Below are 26,009 nucleotides of genomic sequence, written 5' to 3'. Positions count from 1 at the left end.
AGAAAAAAAGATTTGCTAGGTTATATCGATACATTGATGACTGCCACAAACCCTGTTGGTGCTCTGTAAATGAAATTTCTTGCGTGAAATGATTAATTGTGTATTTTTTTCCTCCATCTTGCAGAGCAAGGGAAAAGCAATCTCCATGTAACAACTCCAGAAGATGTGGAATGCCTCAAGACCAAGGAGCGCCTTGCTAATGGGAACACTCGCATTTCAGTTTCCAAGTCATCCCGAAATATCCCAAGGAGACACACTCTAGGTGGGCCCCGAAGTTCCAAAGAAATACTGGGAATGCAAACATCTGAGATGGATAGGAAGAGAGAAGCTTTCCTGGAACATCTAAAGCAGAAATACCCCCATCATGCCACAGCCATCATGGGCCACCAAGAGAGGCTGAGAGACCAGGTATAAATTGGCTGTCATTTCTCGTTATATAGCTCATTCTTTCATAAACGTCTAAGAAAACAAAGTGCCCTTTGGCTTAATGGCGGAGAAAGTAGTTTGGTGGACTAGGAGTTGTTTCAGATTTATTTCCCATGCTCTTTTACCAGCATAGCAAGAGAGCAGGAATCCTGACCAGAGAGGAAGGGCTCAGACAGCATGCACTTTCCCCAAAGAGCCTTCTCTTTCAACCACAAATGCATCCAACACACAGGCAATGAAAGGCTATTATTTTATTGAGTCAGGCACAGCACCAATTACAAGCACCCTGAAAGCACTGAGTGCTTAGCACAGTGAATGAATGGATAAACGAATGCACAAATCCATAAGTACTTTATCAGGGCAGAATGGAGCATCCAAGGACAGACTCGTGAGAAACTCTTCTTCCTTATGCTGACATCAGGCTTTTGTTTCCACTCTTTTTCTTTTTGTTTAATCACAGATGTTTTCCTTTTGCATGCCTGGCTTTCTGCTGTCTTCAGCTACCTGTTTTCTCTGATTATCTTGACAGCCACACAGATATCACCCAGTTGTGGCTCAGTGTGTTTTTGTTTCTTGACTGTGTATAATTACTTTTTAGCAGACAGCAGGTTTGGGGGTCACTGGAGGTGCGAAGCCTGCTCTGTGAACCTTGCTGGCATGTTATCAGATTGACCTTTGGGTTTGGAGAAGGTGGCCTAGGAAGGGTACCACTCAGCCTTTATACTGTGGGGGTGGGGCAGAGGAGGAGGTCCGACAACTACTGATTTCCACACTCCAGATCGGGAGACAAACTCGGTGTTTGTCTTGCCAGTTAGTTGCCAAAATCATGTCTAATTCGCTCAGCTTTCGGTTATTCATGGAAGTGAAGATTGGTCATTTGCCGATATAATTTTAATTTATGCTGTATCCTTGATCTCTTTCTCCTTTAAATGCAGCCTTTTTTTTTTCTAAGAAATCTTTATGAGAATACCTGAAAATGTGATGTGGGCTTGAGCGAGGTCCTAAAGAAGAGGGGAGAGTCCTGGGGAATGTATTGTTTTGTTTGTTTTTTTGTTTCGGTGGGATTGGAGTTTGAACTCAGGGCTTCCTGCTTGCAAAGCAGGCATTCTACCACTTGAGCCACACCTCCACTCCCTAGGGAATGTAAAGACCCACTGATGACTAATTCCTTGGTATTAATAAAAGGAACACTTTCTTTTCATTTGAAGCATGTATAGAAAAGGTCCTTATTTTCTGTTGACAGTCCAGTCTCTGTGCACTTAACTAATGGATTCTGAATTGCTTTTCTTTGTGTCACTTTTTTGGGAGACACTGTATTTTATCCAAAGCTGTTCAGATTGAAGAAACTTATACTCAGAGAAGTCACAATTACACAATTTGCTGAGAAAATTTAGAATTTGAACCAAGATAAGTCTAAACTCAGAATCCTTGCTTATTTTCCTATTCTCTAAGTTAAAGGTTACTGCTTCTGAGTTTAAAGTAAATAGTGTGGTCTGAGCACATGGCTAAGGGATATGGTAAGGGGGTGCCATGGAGACAAGGATATGGGTGAAAAGGTCTAAGAAAATCATATGTTAGGGCTGGTAATTTGGCTCAGTGGTAAGTGCCTGTCTAGCATTCAGGAAACCCTGGGTAAAATCCTCAGTACCACAAAAAAGCAACAAACAACAACAACAAAAGAACAAGTGGTTTATGAGAAGGGAGAATACCTTTTCTTTAAAAGTTAAAATATATTAATTTTACTGAGAAATTAGAAATTAGCCTATCAAAATGCTATTTTTCCCATCAGTTAGGACTCTTATTTGTGGTTTCATTGTGATGATAAAAGCTTTGGCTAGAACTATCCCATGAATTGCTAAATGTAATCTGAAGGTTGTAAGGGGTAATAGATGAAAGGGACTGTGAGTAAGGCTTGGTGGCCTTAGCACTGATCACTTCTTATGTACATCTCTGCAGTAGGTGGAGGTCTCTTCTGGCGAAGTGGCTGGTCATGTGTCCTTTCTCTGAGCAGTGCAAGACGAACAAATGCCACTTCCTGTCTGTCTGCCTCTTTTGTTTTCCATGCTGGCCATCCAAAAAGTGAGAGAGATTTTGATGTACATATCTGTGTGCAGACATTTCGGTCTGCTGCTGGGCTTGTGGAAGCAAACCTCCATCAGCATCATGAACACCAGAGATATGCTTAGGCATGGCCTATGAGATTCTTGCAGACTCCACCTCATCTTCTTTCCCATTCTTTGTCTTGTAGCACCTCTTTTTTCCCTTCCCTGTCCTTTTCTTTATGACACCCTTTGTTCTTCCCTGACCTTCTGACTATGGATTATTCCAGACTTTCCTTGGCAGGAAGACCACCTGACCATCTGTAAGGAGGAAGTCAGAAAACATAAGTGAGATGTGCGTCAAGTGTCTCTGTGCAGACTGTGTTCTGGCTGCTTCCCCCAAGAAGTGGCCTGGAGAACAGAGCCAAGGGGCGGTGGGGATACACACACTCACACACACACAGAGTATGAATGTCTGGCATCTTGCAGGATATCTTAATAGTGGGAAAATCTAGGAATCTTCTAATTAAACAATGATAATGAGGATATGACTTATGTTTCAAAATCTGACTTCTAACCCTGGAAGACTTAGGTTAAAAAATTTACATTTGAGTCTTTAAAATATGCATTGGTTAAGAGTTTTCTTTAGTCTGAGTTGTTAAAGAGCTGAGAGATTACCTTCTGCAGTCCTCATAAAATTCAGGTAACCATTACTATAGCACAATGCTTATCTGCATAAGAGTAGCGGTTCTCATTACTGGCTCCCTTACATTCCTAGGCCTTTTTAATTGTGCAGGGCAATCAGATGTGAGGCCCCATGGCCTGGCAGCCAAGGTCTGGGCTTGGAGTCTGAGAGGAGTGGTTGGAATCCAGCCCTCTCCCTATGCTAATTGTGTGATTTGGGACCAATGATTTATCTCTCTCTGTCTCAGTTCCCTCATTTGACCGAGGACAATGCACTACGTCATAATGCACTGAGAAAGGAACCTAGGGAGGGAACCTTTACCCTTTCAGTTCAGCTGTTAGCATTGCACCCTCCTGGTTTATGGTCTTCCAAGAAGAGGCACAGATTCTTATTTCATAATTTGCATTTGAAGTCCTTTTACTTGTTTATCAATAAATATTTGAGTACCCAAAGAAGTTTGTTTTACCCATTGTCAGAACATAATTTAAGTATATTTCTGAAACTCATATTTTTCTTGCATGAAGAGCATCAAATTAAGATTTCATTCATTTACTTATGGCATATGTATATATTTATGTGGTACCTACCATGGTAAAGGCATCATGAGGAATATAAGCTATAAAACTGTGACCCTATCTTCAAGTCAATAAAAGACATAAGGCCCCGAGTTCAAATCCTAGTCCAACCAAAAAAAAAAAAAGTCAGTGAAAGAAATAGAGGCATTCCTGTACAAAAGTTGAATTTGAAGCCAGCCATGGTTCCATGGTGAGACCCCGTTTCAAAAGGAAAGGAAAGGTAAGTCCTTCATGATCCAGCCCAAATGTCACATCTTCTGAGCTGGTCATGACATCTTGCAGTTCTTCCATTACATGTTGCCATGTCTCAGCATGTCTGTATTGTGCTATCTAATCAGGATGTATCACATTTCTTTCTGTTTTTTTCTCTCTCATCTAGAATAAGTTTTTTGGAGCACAGGAACCCTGTTTTAATCATCTTTATAAACCCTGAATTTAGGGAGGTACACAACTTAGATTGAGAATGACCAAAATACATGCTGAATGAAGGAATGAGCTACTATGTCTAATAGAATTAGAATGTGATAGGTGGTACAGATGAAAAGAAGAATTCAAGGATGGATGGCAGTTTGGGTGGTCATAACGAAGCTGAAAGGCTAAGAATGGCATATAATTTTTCCAGCATTTGAACCAAGGTCAGAATTTCCAAAGTTCGTGATCATCCCTGTCATTAGTGACCTTGCTGTTGCTTCTTCCATCTTCAGTTTTTCCAAAGTTTGGTAACAGATGACGTTCATCACACTGGGTGAAGCAACAGAGAAGCATGATTCCCATTGCCGTTGCAGTTATCTTTAGAAAGATAAATCTTATTTCATTCCAGAGCACATAAAACAACCACAAAATAGATTCCTAGATGGGTTTCACACTGGCAGAATGTTGCTTCTTTGAAATAGCTTTGGTTCAGAAAGGTCTGTAGTTCTGCATCCCTCCCAGTCATGGTCTAATTTGCAAGTGCTCTTCTTCCCTAATAAAGAAACAGGCTCATGCCTGTAATCCTAGCTACTCAGAGGAGGCAGAAATTAGGAGGATCAAGGCTCGAAACCATCCCAGGCAAATAGTTTTCAAGACTCTATCTTGAAAAACCCCTCGCAAGAAAGGGCTGGTGTAGTGGCTCAAGGTGTAGGCCCTGAACTTAAGCTCCTGTTCCCCACTCCCCAGAAAAGAAATAGGTGTCTGACTGGCCTCTCACCTGCAGAGCAGCTTTCTACTCATACTCAGAAGCCTTTCTGAAAAAGGTTTTCAATCTTTTTTTTCTCAGTTCTCCTTAGAATTGAAATAACTAGGTATATTTGCTTTCTCTGTAGTTATAATTAGTTTACATGTGATAGTTTTTTAAAGTTAAAAATAGATGTGTTCTTCAGTTAAGATGTAAAGGAAATTACCCTCTAACATGGGTAAGAATAAGGAGATAAGAGCATGAGCTCTAGCTGGGCCCTGGTGGCTCATGCCTAGCTAATGAGGAGGCAGAGATCAGGAGGATCACAGTTGGAAGCCAGCCCAGGCAAATAGTTCATGAGACCCTATCTCAAAAAAAACCCATCACAAAAAAGGACTGGTGGAGTGGCTCAAGGTGTAGCTCCTGAGTTCCAACTCCAGAACTAAAAAAATAAAAGAGCATGAGTATAAGACTGTCTAAATAGTGTTGGGAAGGACAGAGGCCTTTGCTGCTGCTGAGTACTACTCAAGCCTCCATACTATACGAAATTTCAGAGCCATGGGTTGGTAAAAAGGATTTACAGAGATGGGAGTGTAGGGAAAGAAGAGATTTATTAGAACACCATTAAATAAAAATTGTGGGCAGCTAGCCTGCAGGGTTGACCTTGCACTGGCTACTTTTGATTGGCTGTCTCCTTTTTGTGGGTCTTATTGATTGGTTGTCATTTCCTTCAATCATGGTTGAATTTCTCACGTGGAGGAATGGCTCCCACACTTGACCCTTACTTGCTCATTCCACCTGGCCCTTGACAGAACTCTTGCCATGTCTCCTTAAAAAGGGGGCTCCTCACAGTACCCATTACCAACAAGCCTCCCTTGGCTTTTTTTATGTTTTTGGTGAAACAGCTCTGGTCCCCTTTCTCTATTTCTGCATAGTTTCATACCTCTCAGTATTCTCTACTACAATCCAGTGTATCTGGCAGGGACTGCAGAAAATTATGGACTAAAAATAAGGAAAATATCCATCAGTCTGTTTACTCATACACATCCCAAGATGGAGTTCATCCTGCTCTTTTAACTACCTCTAAAGAATTTAATTCACTGGTGGAGCATTATTCTATGGAAATTGGAACTTGTGACTTTGGTTCAACTTCAACATTATCTATTCCTTTGATTGACTTCTTTCCCTAAATCATATCCTTGATTTTGTTAAGAATCATGGAAAATGATTCTTAACAGAATCAGAAGTAGCAAATCAGAAGTAGCAAACTCTACTTCACATTAGTAAAAACAAAGGCATTTTGACTCCTGATCCTTCAAATCTCAAAGAAAACAATGGAAACCGTTTAATAGGGGAGAGGGGAAAGCCACCCCTTCATCTTGAATAAAACAAGGAAGTGATCAGGACCTATGCACTGGCTTCAGGGACACACATACACAGCATGTAGACAGGAAAGGAGAGCTAAAGGAAGAACTATGCCAAAAATAACTCTTATGACCGTGACCTTACCCTCAAATAGAGGAAGCGGTCCAGCAGAAAAGCAGGGTTAATAGAAAAGAGAGGCAATGATTACTAGATGAAAACACTTCCGATCACAGAGAGCCTGTGATTTAAAGGACTTTGCTGTGAGTCTCACACACAGTGCCACAAACTGAAGAGTGAAGGTCACATACTTTCAAGACAGAGTAAGTAATACGTTTTTATGCTGAAGGCATTTGATGTCACAAACCAGAGTAGAGAGTACAGGCAACCTTTGCCAGTTTCTCCCTTCTGTGCCGTATTTTTAGTAGCCAGTTGGCTGCATTCAAGTACAAGTTGTAAGAAGAAAGGAGCTAATAGAAGACATATACCTTAAAATTGATATATTGATCAGCACAGGCCAGCTTGTGCCACATAAAACACAAACTTTGTCAGACATTTGTTATATTTTATGATATGACACAAAAACATTTTATTTCTCATTCATATAAAGTCTGTTGTTGCTTGGGCAAGACTCTGGAAAAGCTGTCCTTACAATGATTTGGTAATTTCATCCTGTGAAGAAGCTGTCTTGACACTTGGTCTGCCCACAGTCAGTAAGTATGAGATGCAGTGGTGATCCTGGAATGGATCACCAGGCATATCCTTTGACAGTTTGGAGAAGAAAAGGAATTTGGCATAAATAGTGGTGAGCAGCTGAGAAAGGTGACTATTGGGAAGATGCTACAATTGCCAGAGCTGTACCAGCAAACAGAAGGACCATGATATAACAGAATCATACGTTCTAGTTAGAGCATTTATAGATATATGGGTGAGTTTGGGTTTAATGAAGTACTAGTCAGTGAAGAAGATGATAGGATTGAAAGAATCAATATATAAATATTTCTTGTCCTTAGAGAATTTCCAAATCTTGAGTGAACACTTACTTAGCATGCATGAGACCCTTGGTTCAATCCCCAAAACTACCCCCTCCAAAAAAAAGAAAAAAAGATTGTGAAAGCATATCTCAGATGATTTGAAATATTACCCAGTAGGACATCTTGCCACAGGGACTCCACGAGGGGACAAAAACTAAATTCAATTTTACTTGCAAAGTTAACCGCCCTTTGGCTTTCATCATATAGGATAAAGAAAAAGAGAGAAAGAATTCTAAATGGGGACCATTTGTAGCACGTGGCTTTTGATCCATGATTAATTGGTTGCCACCAACCTCAATGTTAGCTTTCACTTTAATTAGTGTTATAGAAGAGCAAGAGAGAACATCTTGAGAACAGTGCTATATTAAGAGCTCTGTTTTTTTGTTTTTTAAATCAACATAAAATTCTACTGGAAAACCTGCTAGGGAGTGCCAGGAGTAGGTGGGAAAATAAGGGGCAAGGCTAGAACCAAAGGATAACTATTCAGTGTCAGGAAACACCTGGAAAACAGTAATCAGCAAAGCTTAGTGAAAATTGCCTCCAAATTAGGTGGAAATTTCCAGTATTGAGGGATCTAAAAAAGACCAATAGGATTGAGTCCAGTGTGTAGATGCAAATATACTCATCACAGATATCTAAATTGCTCTTCCTGTCTTCACTGATTGGGCTTCTTTCTTTGCCATTTATTCATCCATCCTCCTGCAGGTGTGTTCTTGGATTAATTTGATCAAATGGTTATTTATTATGGACCCAAAGACTGAGCTCAGCTTTGGGCATTATATAAAAAGTACAAAACTAAATACCTGCTCTACCAGGGGATTTGTCTCCTTACTAAAAGAGTACAAATTTGGGGGTTGAATATACCTGAGTTGCTATATGCTGGGATGCTCCTAGTGGCAGTATTGTAGGTGAGTCAGTCAATTTCCCTGAATCTTTTCTTAACTAGGGAATGGGAGAAACACACTGACTGCCCTGGAGAGGCTTGGATGAGGTCATTCACCCACAGGGCAGGTAGTAGATGTTGAACATGTCAAAACTCTTCCATTCAGGGAAAGGCAAGGAAAATCAAGTCCGGTACACTTGGGCATCCTGAAGCAGGCAAATTCTATATAGTAATGATGGATGTAAGTCCACATTATGTGAAAAAGCATTCTCCACAATCTTAGGTCCCAGGCTGTTTGTTAATAGCTGTTTGAAGAATGGGGAGAAAGCTTCAAATTGGGGGAAAATTCTCCATTAACCAAAGTCCAATAATTTCCACATGGGAGGACTGGTCAGATCTTTGCATATGCTAATATACTGTGAATGAGTTTCTGGTGGGGATTTGGAGACAGGTGGATGAGGAATGAAACCTTCAGTGCTGGGCCTGGGTACTATAACTTGTCTAGCATGGTAAGGCCCTGGGTTCTAATTCCCAATGCTGCAGGGGAAAAAAAAAGTGTTTCCTAAGCCTATCTAATCCACAAAATCATTGTTTTAGGGATTCATATTTTGTGGACATGCATTAGAAAGCAGCAATTTGTAACACAAAAGTTTGTTGGAATTCAGAGTAGTGGGAGAACAGTAGGAAGGAAAGATTTCATACTGGAAATCAGAATTTGAGTGGAGTGGAGTTTCTTGGAATGAGAGAGGCCTCTATTTTCCTTATTATCTCTAGCTCCACAAAGCCCCATATGTAGTGGGTATTTCAAGGTATCTGGGGCAAGGATAATGCTAGATTATAACTTGCAGGAATAGACTGAAGGCATGGGAACATTGTGGCAGTAGTGGCCTTGGAGAAGGGGGCAGTCATTGGCTTCCAGGAAAGGGAATTCTGTTGGGCTTTGCATGTCAGTCAGGAGAAGGTATGGACTGCAGGCCCAGGCACTGTTGTAAGCCCTGAGTACAGAAGTAGAGTGAAAGCAAAAGTTAAAAGTTAGCTTTCAGTGCTAGGTAGGAGGGATGATGGGAAAAACCTGGCAGCAACTGCAGATTCCTCACCCACAGCGATGAGCCCAGGGTGGCAGCTGTGATCTGGAACTGAGCCAAAGTGCATATTTACACTCTGGACATTTGGAAGGAAAGTGGTAACCATGACATGACAGATTGGAGAATAATGAAGGTGTGAAAAGGACTGTTGTAAGTGTGGCAGAAAGGGTGAGAGCACTCAACCAGGCAGCCAATGCCAAGGTCTGGCCTCACTCTGCCTTCTTTCTACCTGTGCTGGGACCTTCAGCAAGTCATCAAGCTCTTTGTGTCATCTGTCCATAATGCATGGAAACCCTTGGCCAGAGAACTGGGAGGTAACATCAGCAACAGTCATCACAGGAAGGGGTGGGAACTAACATTACAGAGTCAATTCTTGGGATCTATTGATGGGTGTGGAATTAGAGGGAAAAGATCTGGTCTGAAGCACTTAGTGGATTTGTCCCAAAATTCCTTAGTGTCTTCTTTTTGCTGGGCTCTCAGATTTGTTCTCTCCCAGTCCCCCTGGGCACAAATGTCACTTTGCATTCTCTTCTCAGCATCTTTGTCTTATCTTCTTCCTTCCAACCCTCTTATCTGTGGTTTTCAAGGGGTGGCCACAAACCCTGCACAGGTGTGAAGGTGAATTGTGACCAGTGTTTAACTCACTGGGGTTGATTTTGACAACTCTTAGAGAGGGGGTGCACAGTGAGAGGCTCTGCCTTGGCTCCCTCGTACACTGAAGAAGCACGTTTGCATTAGTGCAATGTATAGTCAAGGATCCTAGGCAAAGTGCACCATGATGCTGAAAGCAGAGCCAGTGAACGGGAGGATAACGGTTGTTCAGGACACATGTTATGTTAATTCCATATTTGGTGTTCACTCTCCCTCTTCCTTCTTCCTTCATTTCTTTGTTCCTTTCCTCTATCCTTTTTCATTTTTAAACATTTCAGCATTCTTCCTATACAAATCTGTGCTAAATATAGAAAGTGTAAGAATCACAACTTTAAAGTCTACATTGACTTCTCCCACCTCCAAAATTCTTTTACCAATTGCTCTATGAAACACCTGTTTTCCTTACAGTTAATACTAAGAATTTAGTGCCCCTCTGAGCTCCTAAAGAGTATTTTTGTATATCTTTCCTCCCACATTTATCTTTTATTTTTTAAAAGAATCATCATATATTTTTCCAGATTATTGTCTGATATCTCATTTTTAGCTTTTCTCTTAATTAATATCCTTTTCCTAGTTTATTAAAGCTATCTTCATTGTCTTTTATAATTTCTAAGAATGAGCACTAAATTTGTTTTTTGGTGTTTCTCACTTAATAATAAAGGCATTTAAAGGTTTACACCAGTTTGGGCTATTCCCTGCAGTTTCCTATTTAATATTTTCTGTCTCCTTGCTTTAAAGAAAGCTGAAATTTTTCATTTTTATTTTTCACTTTCATATAAGAGTTGACTGATAATATTTCATTTCTGAGTAGTTGGGATTTTATTATTTATTTGTAATTTTGGGGGTTTGATCAGACAATACAGTTTGTAAAATTTCTGCTTTTAAATTTTATTTAAGAGTGGTTTGTTAAAATGTTTTGAATAGTTGAATGTATGATGGATGCTGGAAAGTTTTCCACTGGTCGTTGTGGAAAATTATTTTGTGTTTTCTATAGATATACATCTACATACACACACATGCCAAGTGTGTTGTGTGCATTATTCATTTTTTCTCAGTTCTTATTTTTCTACTGCTTAATCCCACATGAAGTATAGTACTGTAATTCACTGTAATTCTTGCATTCTTCAGAATTTTTGCTTTACAGTTGTTTTGTTGTTGTTGCATACAAATTTATCAGGATCATATCTCTTCGTGAATTGTCTTTTAACATTAGTGTTTGGTAATTTTTCTAAATATTATCATCTTTGGCCTGGGAATGTAGCTCAATAGTATAACATGGGTTTAACATGTGCAAGGTCCTGAGTTCAATTTCCAGCATGTTATCTATCTATCTATCTGTCTGTCTGTCTATCTATCTGTCTATCTACACATATGTATAAAATTACGGTGGCTTTATATTTGTTTGCATTTACCATCCTTTTCAACGTTTCTGTACCAGTAATGAGTGCATCTGTTAGAAACTACACATAACACTGCTATGCTTTTTTAGCCCTATTTGCTAGTCTGTCTTTTAATAGGAGAATTCAATATGCTAACATTGAGTATAACAAACAGTGGACTTGATTATTGTCTTTCGTGGTAATCAGATAGCAAATTTGTTTATTCTTGTCTAATTGATATGGTTCATGCTAGGTAAGTCCTCAACAGTTGTGTGAGTTTCAGTCTTGACAAGCTGTATTTGAATGATAGTAGGTACTCTAGGTAAAAAAAAAAAGAGCGTGAGACCATTGGAGGTAGATGAGGACTGGAACCCATGCTAGGAAACAAGGTGACACAGACACAGACTGGAGTTATCAGCTGCACTAATCAGGGAGCTACAGAGAAGCAAAACCAATGGCAGAATTAACTGTTCTTCAGGAAAGCCCCCGTTCCTAAAGCCTCTTACTGATTGACTTATAGGGGGGTAATCTGCTTTCTTTTTTCCTTTCTAGTGTTTAGTTTTCTTTAGACCAGAACTTCAGATTGTAGATATTTCTAGTACCTAGTGTTTCATCAGCCTTATCTGCATCCCGGTGATCTGTTGGCCCTGGGGTTATGAGGGCTGAGCCTGGAGATATGATGCCTCATCCCTGCTCTGTGCAGGCCTAATGGGCCTGCAGACAGCTGAAGATAAATCAATGTCTACCTTCTATTGCTGGTGCACAGCTAGACTAGTTCTGTCTGGACATTTCCAGAAGCCCTGAACCATCTGTTGACTCCAGTTATCTGAGACAATCTACAGAAGGCCTGTGTTTACCCTTTACAATCCAAAACATACTTTTAAGTTAAGTCTCCCAAAGAAATCCTTTTGACATGGTTTAATTTAATTAGGACTTTAGTATCCCCAGAGATGAGCAGTTTTATTAAACTGGGGATACCAGGGGCTGTTGGTTAAGCACAGGTGTTTTGGGTTTTTTCTTGGGTCCATCTGGATTCAAACTGAAACTTGAAATATTCAGCAACCCAGCCTTCTCAAATACCTAATCTTTCTGAGGGTCACTTTTGCCATCTGTAAGATGGGAATGGTGGTCATTCTTGCATCACACTATTGTGAGGCTTGAAAGAAAAAAGAATAGTTTATTTTTGTGACAATAGATTGGTTTTTCTATTCAAAGAGGCATTCCTTTTCTACAGGGCAATTCCTAACTCATGTTTCTTAAGAAACAAAAATGCAGGCCATATGTGGTTACATCTAACTTCTCTCACCAGTTATTTGTAGTCTTATGTTCTCAGGGTTTTTTTGTTGTTGTTTGCTTTCAGGGGACAGTTATTTACTTCTGTTACAAAATGGGTTTGTTGAAACAAATTTAAGAGAATCTTATTTGTTCCAAGTTGATTCAAGTTGATTGTAGATACCTATGGTGTTGCTAAATTGAGAAACAAAATAGCTCCAACTTGGTTAAGTGTGGTGCCAAGTGCCAGGCAAATCGAGGTGCCATGGAAGTGTAGATAACTTGATGTTTTGCTCATTTGGGCATGGTAGGAAAAGTCCTTACCGGTGTGCTGCCCACCTCTCATCCAGTCTTGTATCTGTACCCAACCCTCTCAAATTGTTCTTACTGCTAAGATCATTGTGGTCTGAAACTTTGCTCTCACTACACAGCCCATTATCGTATGACATCATGCTTGGTTATAAGTTTCTTCCTTCAGAATTGACCTCTGCTTGCCTGCCCATGATTGGGTTAATCCAGTCAATTATCGCAATTCAGACTTCACATTCTGATTCTTTTTTATCTCTTTCCCAAGCTTGACTTCAGTTAGCAAAAGCTGAAATATCATTTCCTAAGTAACCCCCAGGGGAGAATCAGTGTGCTCTAACCCCTCTGCCTGCTGAATCCCCATCCACAAGCTCCTCTCCATAATGGTACTTTGAGGAATAACTGTAATTGCATAGGGCTTCCACTTCAGCTGCAGATTTGGGGAATAAAACCCAGATCTGCTTCTATCTTGTTTTCATTTGCTTCCCGGAATGCTTATGCACTGACTGTCGGGTAAAGCATAAGCTTGGGCTTCATCTGGAGGTATTTGCAACTCACAGAGGCAGTAATTGAATCTCTGACAATAGCCCTGACTCCCAGGAGGATTCCTCCAACTCTGGCTGCTCTGTTAAACTGGCTAGGCCTCCTTTGGTTCCCTTCAAAGCTATATTGTCCCATCTGTTGGCTGTGAACTATGGCAATGCAAAACTCTCACAATCACCCGAGGATGGAATCCAACACATTTTCTATGCAAAGAACCCTTTAGAGTTTTGCAACAGGTGCTTTTCTTTCTCTGCAGATGGCAGCTCCAGCCCTGCAAGGTGTTGATGTTGATATTTGCTCTCTAACCTTGGAGCACAAATGCTGCTGAGCCTCTGCAGTGTGCAGCAGGGCTGTGCCAGTGCTAGGCAAGGTTGTATTGGAGATTCAAGGCTGCCCTTATGTGCCTCCACTCATCCACTGTGTGTTTCCTTCAGTTCCCTGTGCAGCCCTGTTGAAGAACTTAGGGTACTGCGTCTGACAGTCATTTGATAATATTCTGATAAACTCCAGGGGAGGAAGTCCCACTCAAACCTTCCTGTGCCTGGGAGTTGGGAGGTGGAGTTAGCTGTCTTATGCATGGATAGTCTGAAGTATCTGTAGCACATTTAGAGGTGAAAAGAATGAATGCCAAGCCTAGCGTTATGAAGGGGGTTTGGGTACAAATTTGGCAGAAATTTGTCCAAAGCATTTAGCATAAGGTAAGGATTCCCTGAAATCTGAGATAGAGAAAAGTGAATGAATGAAAGGACTGAATATCATTTAGACCCTATCTGACCATTGCTTAGAAGCCAGAAATAGATTTTCAGTGTTATCCTGGCAACATATGTAAAGTAGGATAGACATGCAAAAAATGTATGTTAGGAAAGAGTTAAAACATTCTCCACACCTTCTCCTACCACCTCTGCAACCACTGAGGCCAAGGGAAAATACACACACACACACACACACACACACACACACACACACACACACACTCAGGCAAGGAACCTGTTTTGCAAGTTTTGCTGGTTAAAAAGTAGGTAGGGGGTTGCAGCAGAATGGGAAAGCTTTTACAAGTATCAGTTGGAGAATTTTTTCAAAACCTGAGTTTTTCAAGTAACTTTATCCTGTAGAAAGAGGCACACTTGCGCCACTGTCATTTCTTCCTTCCTTGATTAAGTGCATTGTTAGACAGGGAGGGGTAGATTAACGAATGCCTATAATTTTGATCATTGTTTTCTGCAAAACAGCTCAGGCTTTGAAAATGAAGCCATCGTTCTTGGCGAAGTTTCTGCCAACAGCACAAATTACACCATGCAGAGCCCCAAAACCCCTGAAAAGGTTTCATTAACGGCCAATTTCAGACAATTGTTTAAGTCTTTGCCTGACAGGTAAGGTTGGCCTGTAGGCAGGTGGGGTTAGGGTTTCCATGGAGATTTATGATGTCATGCTTGAAAGAGCATGTCAAGACAGACAATTTAACAAGTAGCTACTCAAAAAGTCCTATAGGCTACAAGTAGGTTTTATGCAAATGACGAGAGTTTCACTGGGAAAAACGACAAAAGCAAACGGCAGAGACATGGAGGGGGGATCACCTGACAGAATAGAGGGATGACCCCAGAGTCCAGGAGACAAGGAAACTTCCAGAAGACGAATTAGATTTTCTGCTTTCACTGCCATCTCACCTGTGGAGTTCTTGGGACAGGTAAACACGCGCTTTTTTCCCTTCCAATCTTTTGCCAAAAAAATCATTTGGAAACGTGGTGGTGTGTTTCTGGGTATTGTTCTCCTGGCAGGAAGAGACAATCAATAAGCCCAGCTTTCCCGCAAGGAATGTGGAGCTTTGGGCCGTTTTAAGGGCGTTTTTTTTGGTTATTACTGTTGAATGACAGATTTTTGAATAGAGCTGAAAAACAAGTGATGCACTATGCATTCTTTTATTGTGCTGGTGAATAATGCTGTGAGAGTGTCACAGATAGGGCTGGGAGCACCCTCTGAGGCTTGGGACGCTATCGGTATTTCTTGATTATTTCCACATGTGTGCACGTGTGTGTCGTTGACACAGATCGGTGCTATGTATGTTTCTGCATTTTCACCTTGTAAAATACAAAAAGATCCATGCCATAGCACAGAGGTAGCTTTGCAATTAGGCTTACCAGTATTGTACTTTTTAATTTCAAAATGTGTCTGTGTGCTTTGCTCCCAGAGACATTTGGGGTGGGGGGCTCTAGAAAAATATCCTGTTTGAGATACTGTTTTCCCGACTTGGAGGAAAACAGGGCTTCTGAGTTCTAGGAAGATAAGGGCTTCTTTCCGGAAGAGGGGAACGTGGTGATAAAGGTAGTTTGCTTTAGAAAAGAAACCTGGACTAGTGAGGGTAGATACACAGTCTGGGCGGCCATTTGGATGTGGGCACAGTCACTCGGGTGGCTGTGCATTGATGATTTAGTGGAAATTCAGGAACCACTTTGGGAGTAGTCAGGTCCCCCAAGCTTAAAAAGCACACAAAGGAAACTCATTTTGTCTCTTCCGTCCAGTGTGTGACAGGGACTTGGAAATTTTGAAACAAAACTTACTTGGAGCAAAGTTTTAAGAACTGTCTAACGTATGAACTTGAGACCTGGAATTTTGCAGTCAGGTAATGTGGATTAGTGGCAGGATTGATGTACATTTTAAGTTGCCCCTGCCACAGTTATTGTAGAATGGGGAGTGACAGAGTGGGCTTTGAGTCATGGCTTTACCACCTACTAGCTGTGCAACTCGGGGAAAGAAAGTTCACGTCCTTAAGCCTCAGTTTTCGCCTCTGTAAAATGGGTTTGACAGTCTCAGGTTGTAGCACAAGTCTAAGCATGGGTGCTTCACGTGTTAGGTATTTTTGTTTACTATCGGCAAGGCACTGGACCATTTATGTAAAGTGGCTTTTTGTTGTTGTTTTCTTATTCTTTATTTCATCTAATTATAACAGCCTAGTAAAGCCATCAGAGTCTTTTTATTCCCACTTTACAGATGAAGAGACCATGTGTTAGAAGTTACTGGAAAAAAACAGCATCATAAACTATCCTGCATTTCCTGCCCTTTTTTTTTTTTATCATTTTAGGAGGCATAGAAAAAAAATTGATATGTTACTGAAATAACTCCCAGCTCTGACAGTAATTTCTACAAATTAATTAAAATCCAAAGCTAAGTGTGTCACAGGAGATGGGATATTTGTAATCTTACAAAATTAATTATGCTCATGCCACTTTTTCCCCTAGAGCGACTATGCTAGAAGTATTAATTTACTTTTTATACTGCGCAGATTTATATTTTAAAGTCTTATCTGAGTCACATTATTTCTTGACCCTGCAAGAGGAGTCAGGTGGTGGTGGTGCAGTTACTTCCTGAGTAGGAGCACAGGTCGCTAGGGGACTGAGGGTGCCACAGGGCACGGGAGTGAGCCAGGAGTTGGTAGCCCTGCCCTGGACTCCCTGTATTGTAGATGTTGGCACCTCCTCCCTCGTCTCCCTCGCAGAAGGATACGCAGCCTATAATTATATTGTGTGGCCATTGTATGGAAGAGACAAATATGCTTTTCATTGTGTTATTTTTAGCAGTAGAGTTTCTAGCTAGGGAAGACACTGTTAGTGCCAGGGCTTCCCAGTTGACTTTTCCAATTGTTCCAGGTTTATCTGACTCAGGGTCCACACTGCTGGCCAAAGTCTGTCAGCAGGAGTCTTGGTGGGCTCACCCAGTACCAGAGGTGTTTTGACGTCTGAGGTGCTGGGGGTGACCCCATTCAACATCAGATAACATCAGTGAGTCAGATAAATTCAGCACCCTGTGGGGACTCTGGAAAAACCTCTGGTTATCTTATCTCAAGAGTAGATCTAGGAGTCTGAAAGCAAATATTTATTCCATTCAAAGTTTCAGTACCACAGAGCAGCAGTTTTAACACAGCAAAGGGTCCCGAGGGTTCGGGGTATAGACATAGCACTTGCCTAGCATGTGGTAGATCCTGGGGTTCAAATCCTCCAGAACTACAGTTTTAAAAAAATCATGAAATCTATTAGCAACAGCGAGTCAAAATTCTAAATAGGTTTGGAATCACTAACAAATAGTCATATTTTGTTTTTTTTTTTCTTCTGGCGGCACTGGGGTTTGAACTTGTTTCATACTTACAAGGCAGGTGCTCTACAGCTTGACTGTACATTCAGCTTTTTTTGCTCTTGTTATTTTGGAGATAGGGTTTTGCCCTGGCTGGCCTGGACGATGATCACCTTTTTTTTTTTCCCAGTACTGGGGTTTGAACTCAGGGCCTCATCTTGGTAGGCAGGCACTCCACCATTTGAGTCATTTTGCTGCTCTTCCCTTACGGTTTTATAACCAAAGAAATTAGCCCTTCTTGGCTTATGGTAACAATTGTGTGATGTCTAGGCAGCTGGGTGAAAGAATAGAATCAGAACAGCCTTAGATGGGGAGGGACAAAAGATGGAGACCAGAACCAGCTTTATCTATAACAGGAAGTGGACTAACTAGGCAGAGAGAGAGAGCATTCCCACCCTGACTGCAGGAATTATACTGCAAGTGGAGAAATCCTTCTCGAGAGTTCTCCCAGAAAGGAATGTGCTGCCAGCTTCAGTGAGGCATGAGTTCTGTCAATCCAGGGCCAGTGGGCGTTTGGATTTCTGGGCTCTTTTTTCCCAGGACTCTACACAGTGATCTCACTTCTCATCCCCTCGCCTTTGCCTGCTTCTCTCACCTTCCACTGCTTTCTGTTGCTCATGACTAACCAGCAGAAAGGGTAATGCCCTGCACCCCACCCGTTTTATCAGGGTTAGCAAATGCAGGTGATCACGTTGGTCCCCAGGTGGGACCTCAGCACTGTGGACTTCCCTGGGCTGGTTGTCCCTACTCTGTGCTCTGCACACCAGATGGAGGAAGCAAAGACCCTGTCAGAGAAAGGCCTGTACTGGGCTGCTAGGGGACACGGTGCACTTTCCAAAGAGGATTTTCTTTGGTCACCTTCTTGGCCATTCAGAAGCAGAGCGGGCTGCTGCCTCATGTGTGCTTGGGGTGTCTGAGGGAACAGAGAACTGGATGGACTTGGTCACCTTACCTTCTCTCTCTGTTTTTAGTTTTATCATTTTTACATTTACTCACATTTGTATACATTGCTTGGGCCACCCCTCCCCCTCCAGGTTTACCTTCTCTTTCTGAAAGAGAAATGCCCCTGAGAACATCAGGAGGAGTCAGGTGCTGGTGGCTCATTGTTATAATCCTGGCTACTTGTAAGGCTGAGAGTGGGAGGATCATAGTTCAAGGCCAGCCTGTTGTAAGAAAGTTCATGAGACCCCCATCTCAACCAGCACCTGGGCACAGTGACATGCACCTGTCATCCCTAGCTATTTAGAGGCTGATATCAGGAAGATCATGGGTGTAGGCCAGCCCAAGGAGAAAGTTCACGAGACACCATCTCAACAGAAAAAAGCTTAACGTGGTGGCACACCTGTCATTTGTCTGTGGTGGGTGTCATGAACTAGGAGGGTCATGGTAGAGGCCAGACTGGGCGAAGACCCTATGTCCAAACTCACCATAGCAAAAAGGGCTGGAGGCATGACTCAAGCCATAGAGCACCTGCCTAGCAAGTGCAAAGTTCTGAGTTAAAACCCAGTACTGCCAAAAAAAAAAAAAAAAAAAAATCAGATGGACATGATCCAGAAGGACAATTTTTTATATAATTAATTTAAAATTTTGCACAAAGAAAGGCTGCGTAGGTTCCCGTCTTATTTGGCTGTCTTCTTAGTTTATTCCTTTCTCATTTCAGTTTTAAGACTTCAGAAGAAAGCAGGTTGAGCGTTGCCCATAAAGGACAATTTTTCAGTTTCTTCTTTGGGATGTGTGTATGTGTATGTGTGTTGCCGATGACAAGAACAAAACAGCACAACTTACACTTGAAAACCCTGAGAGGCAGGCAGTATTCCTTTCAAAAGGTAACTCAATTCTCATAAGGAAACAATGTGCAAGACACTCCTGCCTCTAACACAGAGTGTGTTGTTCCATAAGATACTTGTGTTTCTCCATTTCGTCTGAAGAGGGTATTTTTCATAAAGTGAATGATTCTCCCACTTCAGAACGCTTTCAGATCGCAAATATTCCTTTCACACGATAACTCATTTCTCACTGAGAAACAATGTGCTAAAAAATAAATAAATAGATAAATAAATAAAATTATTGTCTTCAGAACAATTATAATAGTGGCCCCGTAATATATTAACTTGACCTCCTCTTAATTGCTGTTTAGCTTGCTCCTTTTTTTCTCTCTGTTTTGAACAGTGTTGTGATGACCCTCCTGTGTCTATGCACCTATCAGCACATCTGAAGGACAAATTCCTGGATGTCAAATTGGATTACTAAAGTTGAAAGATATTGCCCAGTTTTTTTTTAAAAGACTCACCAACTTATTCTGGCAATTCTGGCACAGAATTCAAGCAATACAGTCACTGTAGCCATGGCAACATATAAAATAGATCCTAGGTACTGGTACAGACACATTGCAAAGTTATAGTAAGTCACCCAAACAAGCCGGGGGCTGGTGGCTCACGCCTGTCATCTTAGCTACTCAGGAGACAAAGATCAGGAGGATCACTGTTCAAAGCCAGCCCCAGGCAAATAGTTTGCTTATCTTGAAAAAAATCCATCACAAAAAAGGCTGGTGGAGTGGCTCAAGTGGTAAGAGCACCTGTCTAGCAAGCATGAGGCCCAGTGCCGCTAAAAAAAGCAACCAAAAGTAGTTCCAGAGCAGTGTGGTAGTGTGATTCCATTTATTGTAGAAAGGGTGGATCCTATTTGTATGAAAAAGTATGCACATTTTCTGTGTACTTATCTAGACATTAAACATTTTTTAAAAAATAATGTCCAATTAGAGAGAGGGACTAGTAGGCTAATGAGAATAGAAGTTTTATTTTTCAAAATTTCATTTCTACTGTTTATATTTTTATCATATGCATATAATACTTTGACATTTATAAATGAGTTTAAAATCCCCACTACTCAGGAGGTGGTTCAAGGTCAGCCTGGGTGAAAAGTTAGCGAGACCCCATCTAAACCAACAAACTGGATGTGGTGGAGTGCATCTGTGGTCTCAGCTACATGGGAGATAAACGTGTAGGATCCTTGCTTTCTACACAAATGCCGTTTTGGGTTTTGAGCATTAGGTGTGTTGGCTTAACTATTTCTAAGCTGCCTGAACTATTCAACAACAGTAGTAAACTCATCCTTGTAGGGCAGGGCATCTTCTAACCCATCACATCAAACATTCACTTCACAACTAAACCCCACACTTTACAGGGGCTGTGTAGCTGTGTAATGATGATTTTTGTTTCCAAAAGGAAAAAAAAAAAAGAAACAAACTCTGTTTTAATTCACAGAATATTTAGATTTGCAGAGACCATGAGAGTTTTTTTGTTTAAACAAGGCAAGTCAGCGATACAAGACACACTGTCAGAGGATGTTGTGAAATGAAAAGAAACAGCACATTTTATACTCCCAAATCACTGAAGAAAGCCTCGGACATGATTTTAAACTCCAACTTCTTTTTAATTCAAAGGCTCAGAATGCATTCAAACCACAAGTGTGGTGGGTTTGATTTCTACCTATGTGAACACAAATCAGTACCTATCTTCATGTAATTACACTTTTCTTCCTTTGTCTTCTCCAAAGCTACTTCTGAAACTTCATGTTTTCCCTAGATAGATTTTTTTCCTTCATAAGATATCGCAGTTCTGCAGCTCACTGCAAATATATGCAAAAGGGAACAAATGTAGAATAAGTGTATTCTACAAACAAATGTAGAATAAGTGTAGTATTTTATGAATAAACATATGCCTGACATTACTTGGTTAATCTAAAAAAATAATGAGAAACAACTTGGCTTTGAGGAAAAAGAGGGATCAAGGCTGTGATGTGCAAATCAAGAGAAAGCTGTAATTCCAGCAATTCCATTAAAGAGAGTATAATTACAGTAGCCCCAGGGAAGAGGTAGGTCACTTTTAAGCCAAATTGAACTTTTTTATATCATTAGAAAAATGGGCCAAGTTCTTATATCAAAGGGTAAATACAGTATTTTCTTCTCCCAAATATTAAATATCACTGACTTTTTAAGCCATGTACACCCAGATCTTAAATGTCTTTATGCATTCCTAAACAATGCAATAAAAACTCTCCCTGTATGCATTCAAGTCAATGCAAATAAGTACAGGCACTGGAATTCCCTTATGCATTGCCACTTCCTATAGGTCAGAAACTTTCATACAAAAATTCTTTTTGTGGCCACGCTGAGATTTGAACTGAGGACCTCATGCTTTCTGGGCAGGCATTTTGCTGCTTGAGCAACTCTGCCAACCTTCTTTTGTAGTGTTTTTTTCTTTAGATAGGGTCTCTTCAACTATTTGTCTGGGGCTGTCTTTGAACCGTGATCCTCCTGCCTCCTGAGCAGCTAGGATTACAGGACTAAGTCAACAGCACCCACCACAAATTATTTTAAATTCAGCCCTTTAAAAAAACAAACCCTTTTTTATATGTCTAAAGAGATACACGGAAGTATGGCAACCAAAACTGAGAATAGTCTAGAGACTGATTTCTTCAGGGAAGGAGTGGGAATTTGAACCTAGCAATTCTGACTCAAGCCTCCAGCATTTTTCTGGGATCCCTGAGGTGTGTACTGGGCAAATTGTGACTGTGTTTTACGCAGTTGGATTTCCAAATGCTGTAATCATGCTGAGACTGATTTACCTCTTGCCTCCATAGCCTGAAGTCCTCTTTTGCACCTCCTACCTTTTCTGCCTCCCCCAACCCCCACCCCATTTCAGTTGAGGAACCTGCAGGACTTGTAGCCATCCTTTTGCAGCTTGTTAGCAGCACTCTCAAAGTAGGCAGAGAGAGGTTTGCTTAGCCCTGGAGTCAAGCCTGGAGATTGTCAGGAATGTCAGAATCATCTATTAAGCAACCTTCTTCCACATTGCAGGAAGAACAATGCATACACAGACCAAATCCCTTTCTTCAGAAACCTGTACTCTGTGAACAGACCACAGACATCACCCCAGAGAAAGAAGACCTGGTGGTTCATAGGACTTGCCTTCCAACATGGCACCCTGCACACACTTTGCACAATTAACCCTGAACACCCACACACTCTCCTTGCCAGTATTTTCAGGTGGGATTTCAAAAGCACTCACCAGAATTGAAGAGACAAGTTGGGCAACTTTCTGAGGTCGCAAATAAGAATAGATTTGAGGCACCTGGCCCAGGCCCAGGTCTCTAGAAAAGCCTGCTCAGTGATTTCTGCAAATGTTGATAAAACTCTAAAACGTGACTGGGGATATAGCTCAGTTGGTAGAGCATGTGTTTTGCACACACGAGGCCATGGGTTTGATCCCCAGCCCTGTAAAAATGTAAATCAGAAAAACCTCCAAACCACTAATTAGTAAAATTGAGGATTTTCACCTAAAAATCAATTTTCTTACATCCAGAGGAACAAAAATCATGCAATCAGAAAAGCACTGGGCTCAAATTCTTTACTCAGAAGCTCTGCTAGAACCAAGTAGCAGGTGCCTGAGTAAGACACAGTGCAGGTTCTGGGGTTTGCCACAATCTTCCACTCTCTCACACACCTGTCTCCCTTACCTGCCTGATTCCTACCATACACAGTGTTTCACTGTGTAGCCCACGCTGGATTTGAACTTGAAATCCTCCTACTTCTGCCTCCTGGGTACTGGGATTATAGGCACATGCACCATGTCCAGCTTCACTTACTGTTTTTGTAGGCCTTCTCCAAAAGACGCTGGGCGAGATAGGAGGAATTTGACCTTATTGTTGGATGTTAAGACTTTACGCTTGGACTTAGTTCGAGAGTTATTTCTACCTCTTACTATTTGTATGAACTTGAGCAAGTTGATCTAAGTAAGGGTCCATTCTGCATGTGTGCGAAAGGGCTTAGAGTTCCTCCCCAGCAAGGCAGTTTGCAGATCAGACCCTCGGTGTCAGAAGTACTTAACCTGGTACGTGAAAGCTACTGCAACGAGACATCTTGCAAAATGTCTTGTGAGAAAGGAGCAGATTCCACCCAGTCAGTCTTAAATACTCTTCAGTTGTTCAAGGTGGAAAGGACCCTAGAGCTGCTATATGAATCATCCTGGTCTTATTGAAAAAGAATCCGGAGCCAGGGAGCTGAACGACCCAAGATTACTCAGTTACTTAAAGGCAAACAGGTCCAGAGCCAGTGGATTCAAGAAAACGTCTTGAAATGTGGTTTTGGTGTTAAACTATGTGAAAGTGCTATTTGAATTATTAGGTATGAGAATAACATAATTTTGATGACATAGAGATGATATAAGCCAGGCGCTTGTGGCTCACGCATGTGATCCTAGCTACGGAGGAGACAGAGATCTGGAGGACTGAGGTTTGAAGTCAGACTCAGGCAAACAGTTCAAGAGACCAAAAAAAAAGGGCTTGGTGGAGTGGCTCAAGTGGTAGAGTGCCTGCCTAGCAAGCATGAGACCGAGTTCAAATCCCCAGTGCTGCCAAAGAAAAAAAGACTGTACAACTACAAGGGATCATTGGATTTAGAAAAACTATTACCATTCATTCATTCATTCATTTACCATTGACTGAGTCTCAAACTTAAACAGGTGTTGTGTTTGGTGCAGGGAGTATAGCACTAGGGGAGATGACAAGGTCACTCATTGCCTTCACAGAGAATCTAATGGGGGAAGGCAGATGAAAAAACAGATTAAAAAAAAGTTCTCCCATCAACTTCTGTTCCATGGTTTTACTCCCCACTGTTTCAGTTGTCTGTAATTAGCCTCGGTCTCAAAATATTAAAGTCCCAGAAAGAAACAATTTGTGAGTTCTCAGTTGCACACCATTCCGAGTAGCATGGTGACATCTTGTGCCTGCTGAGGATGTAGATGACCTCTTTGTCCACTGGATCCATACTGTGTATGTTATCATGGGCTACCTGCTTAGCAACCATCTTGGTTATCATGTCATCTATCATAGCATCACAGTGCTTGTGTCCAAGTAATCCTTAATTTACTTATTAATGCCCCAAAGCCCAAGAACTCCAGGGCTGCTCTGAACACACTGTGGAGATTCCGCAGTACGGATACTTTATGGAATCTTGAAGATCTGTGACCTGGGCCCTGGGGGCCCGTCTGGTACCCAGAAGCGCAGTCCAGCATTCTTGTCACGAACCCAAAGACCGAAAGGCCAAATGTTGGTGTTTCTTGTCCTTATTCCCCGCCCCTTGCTCTAAACACATTTGAGAGTGCCCACTGGAGTTGCTAAAATGTTTCCTTTTGACCACAAGACAAGGTATGCATGGATCAGTGTCTGAAAGAGATGACTGTGTCATGTGTCCCTGAGTCAGGGTTTGTCCAGTGACCGATGATACATCTGACTTTTGCCTTTTCCCCTGCTCTAAACTGAAAAAGAGAAATTACTGATTTAAACAAGGAATGTAGACATTGTGGTTTTTGCATTTTTCTTTTTTTGGTGCTGGGATTAGATTGAACCCAGGGTGTCATGCATAGTAAGCATGTGCTCCACCACAGATCTCCACTCCCTGCCCCAGGAGTGTAGACTTTGTGAGGGCTCCCAGACACCTTTCACTCTGGGCATTGTTCAATTTGAGGTTGTTTCTGAAATTATGGAAAAGCTGGGAATCTCATGAACTAGTATTCAGCTCCCCAGCCTTACAGGTGGGGAAACTGAACTTCGGAGAAATGAAAGGTTCGGGTCAGTCTTACACCTTGTGGGGGCCAGAGCTGAGTCTGGAAGTCAGGATTCTGACTCTCAGTGACTCTTGCACAGCAGGATGTAATCTTCTAAGGGGAGGGGTTCATCCTCTGGGTGGTTCCCGTACTTCTCCCTTGCTTGTTTGATTGTTGTAGAAGTTCCAAATTGATGAAGCAATTTGACCAAACACTGACATTGAAACAGATGGCCGTTTGGGCTTTTGATAGGAAGTAGGTCAAGCTCTGTCCCTAATCTTGCATTCCATGTGAAATTGAAGTGTCCCAGGGTATGCTGTGAGCTGTAAGTGGTCCCTTCCTACTCTGATCACTCCAGTTTTCTTTAATGACTGTTTTATGGGTGGAGCCTGTTTGGTCTAGTGACAGGAACGCAGAAGGGACACATCTTATTTTTCTTTTGGTGTCCATATCCGGATTTACCTAGACCCCACCCAGAATACATTTGCATAGCAGTGAAAAACCGGTATTTTCTACCCATGAATCACACTCCCAACCCTGAGCCTGTCTGTCTGTCTGGCCAGCTTGCTGGGAGAATGGGTGAGGCTGTAGACACGCTGCCCATGGAGGGGGCAGGTCCTGCCACTCGTGAGCTGGAGCCTTGACTGCTCAGAGAACTTTAAAGATCTAGCAGTTGGCCACAGTTGGATATGGACATGGAGTCACCTCTCTGCCGTCCAGGGGAAACGCCAAAGAAGGAAGGAGGCATCATGTGTTTCTGTTGCCAGAGACTCCACAGGACAACAGCAAGGAGCCAGGTACAAAAGACTGTGATTCTGAGATTTGTCTCCTGTCCATGGGGTCCCTGACTATTGTGTCACACGGTCCTGATCACCTGGACAGCATAC

The 26,009-nt window shown here is 41.7% G+C and overlaps 1 protein-coding gene across 22 annotated transcripts in view; it reads left to right on the top strand.

The window, feature by feature from the left end:
* Positions 1-26,009, top strand: part of Kiaa1217 (KIAA1217 ortholog) — a 444,456-nt gene that overhangs the window by 165,590 nt on the left and 252,857 nt on the right. For 20 of the 22 annotated variants that reach the window (XM_074056502.1, XM_074056503.1, XM_074056504.1 and 17 more), the window contains one exon: positions 125-408. In XM_074056502.1, the coding sequence (XP_073912603.1) occupies positions 125-408 (284 nt within the window). The other 2 variants (XM_074056513.1, XM_074056512.1) reach the window with 2 other exon arrangements.

This window comes from Castor canadensis, chromosome 15 (genome assembly GCF_047511655.1).
Source record: "Castor canadensis chromosome 15, mCasCan1.hap1v2, whole genome shotgun sequence".
NCBI classification, from domain to species: Eukaryota; Metazoa; Chordata; class Mammalia; order Rodentia; family Castoridae; genus Castor; species Castor canadensis.
Note: the sequence above shows the minus strand (reverse complement) of the source record. Positions and strands in the feature narration are given on the sequence as shown.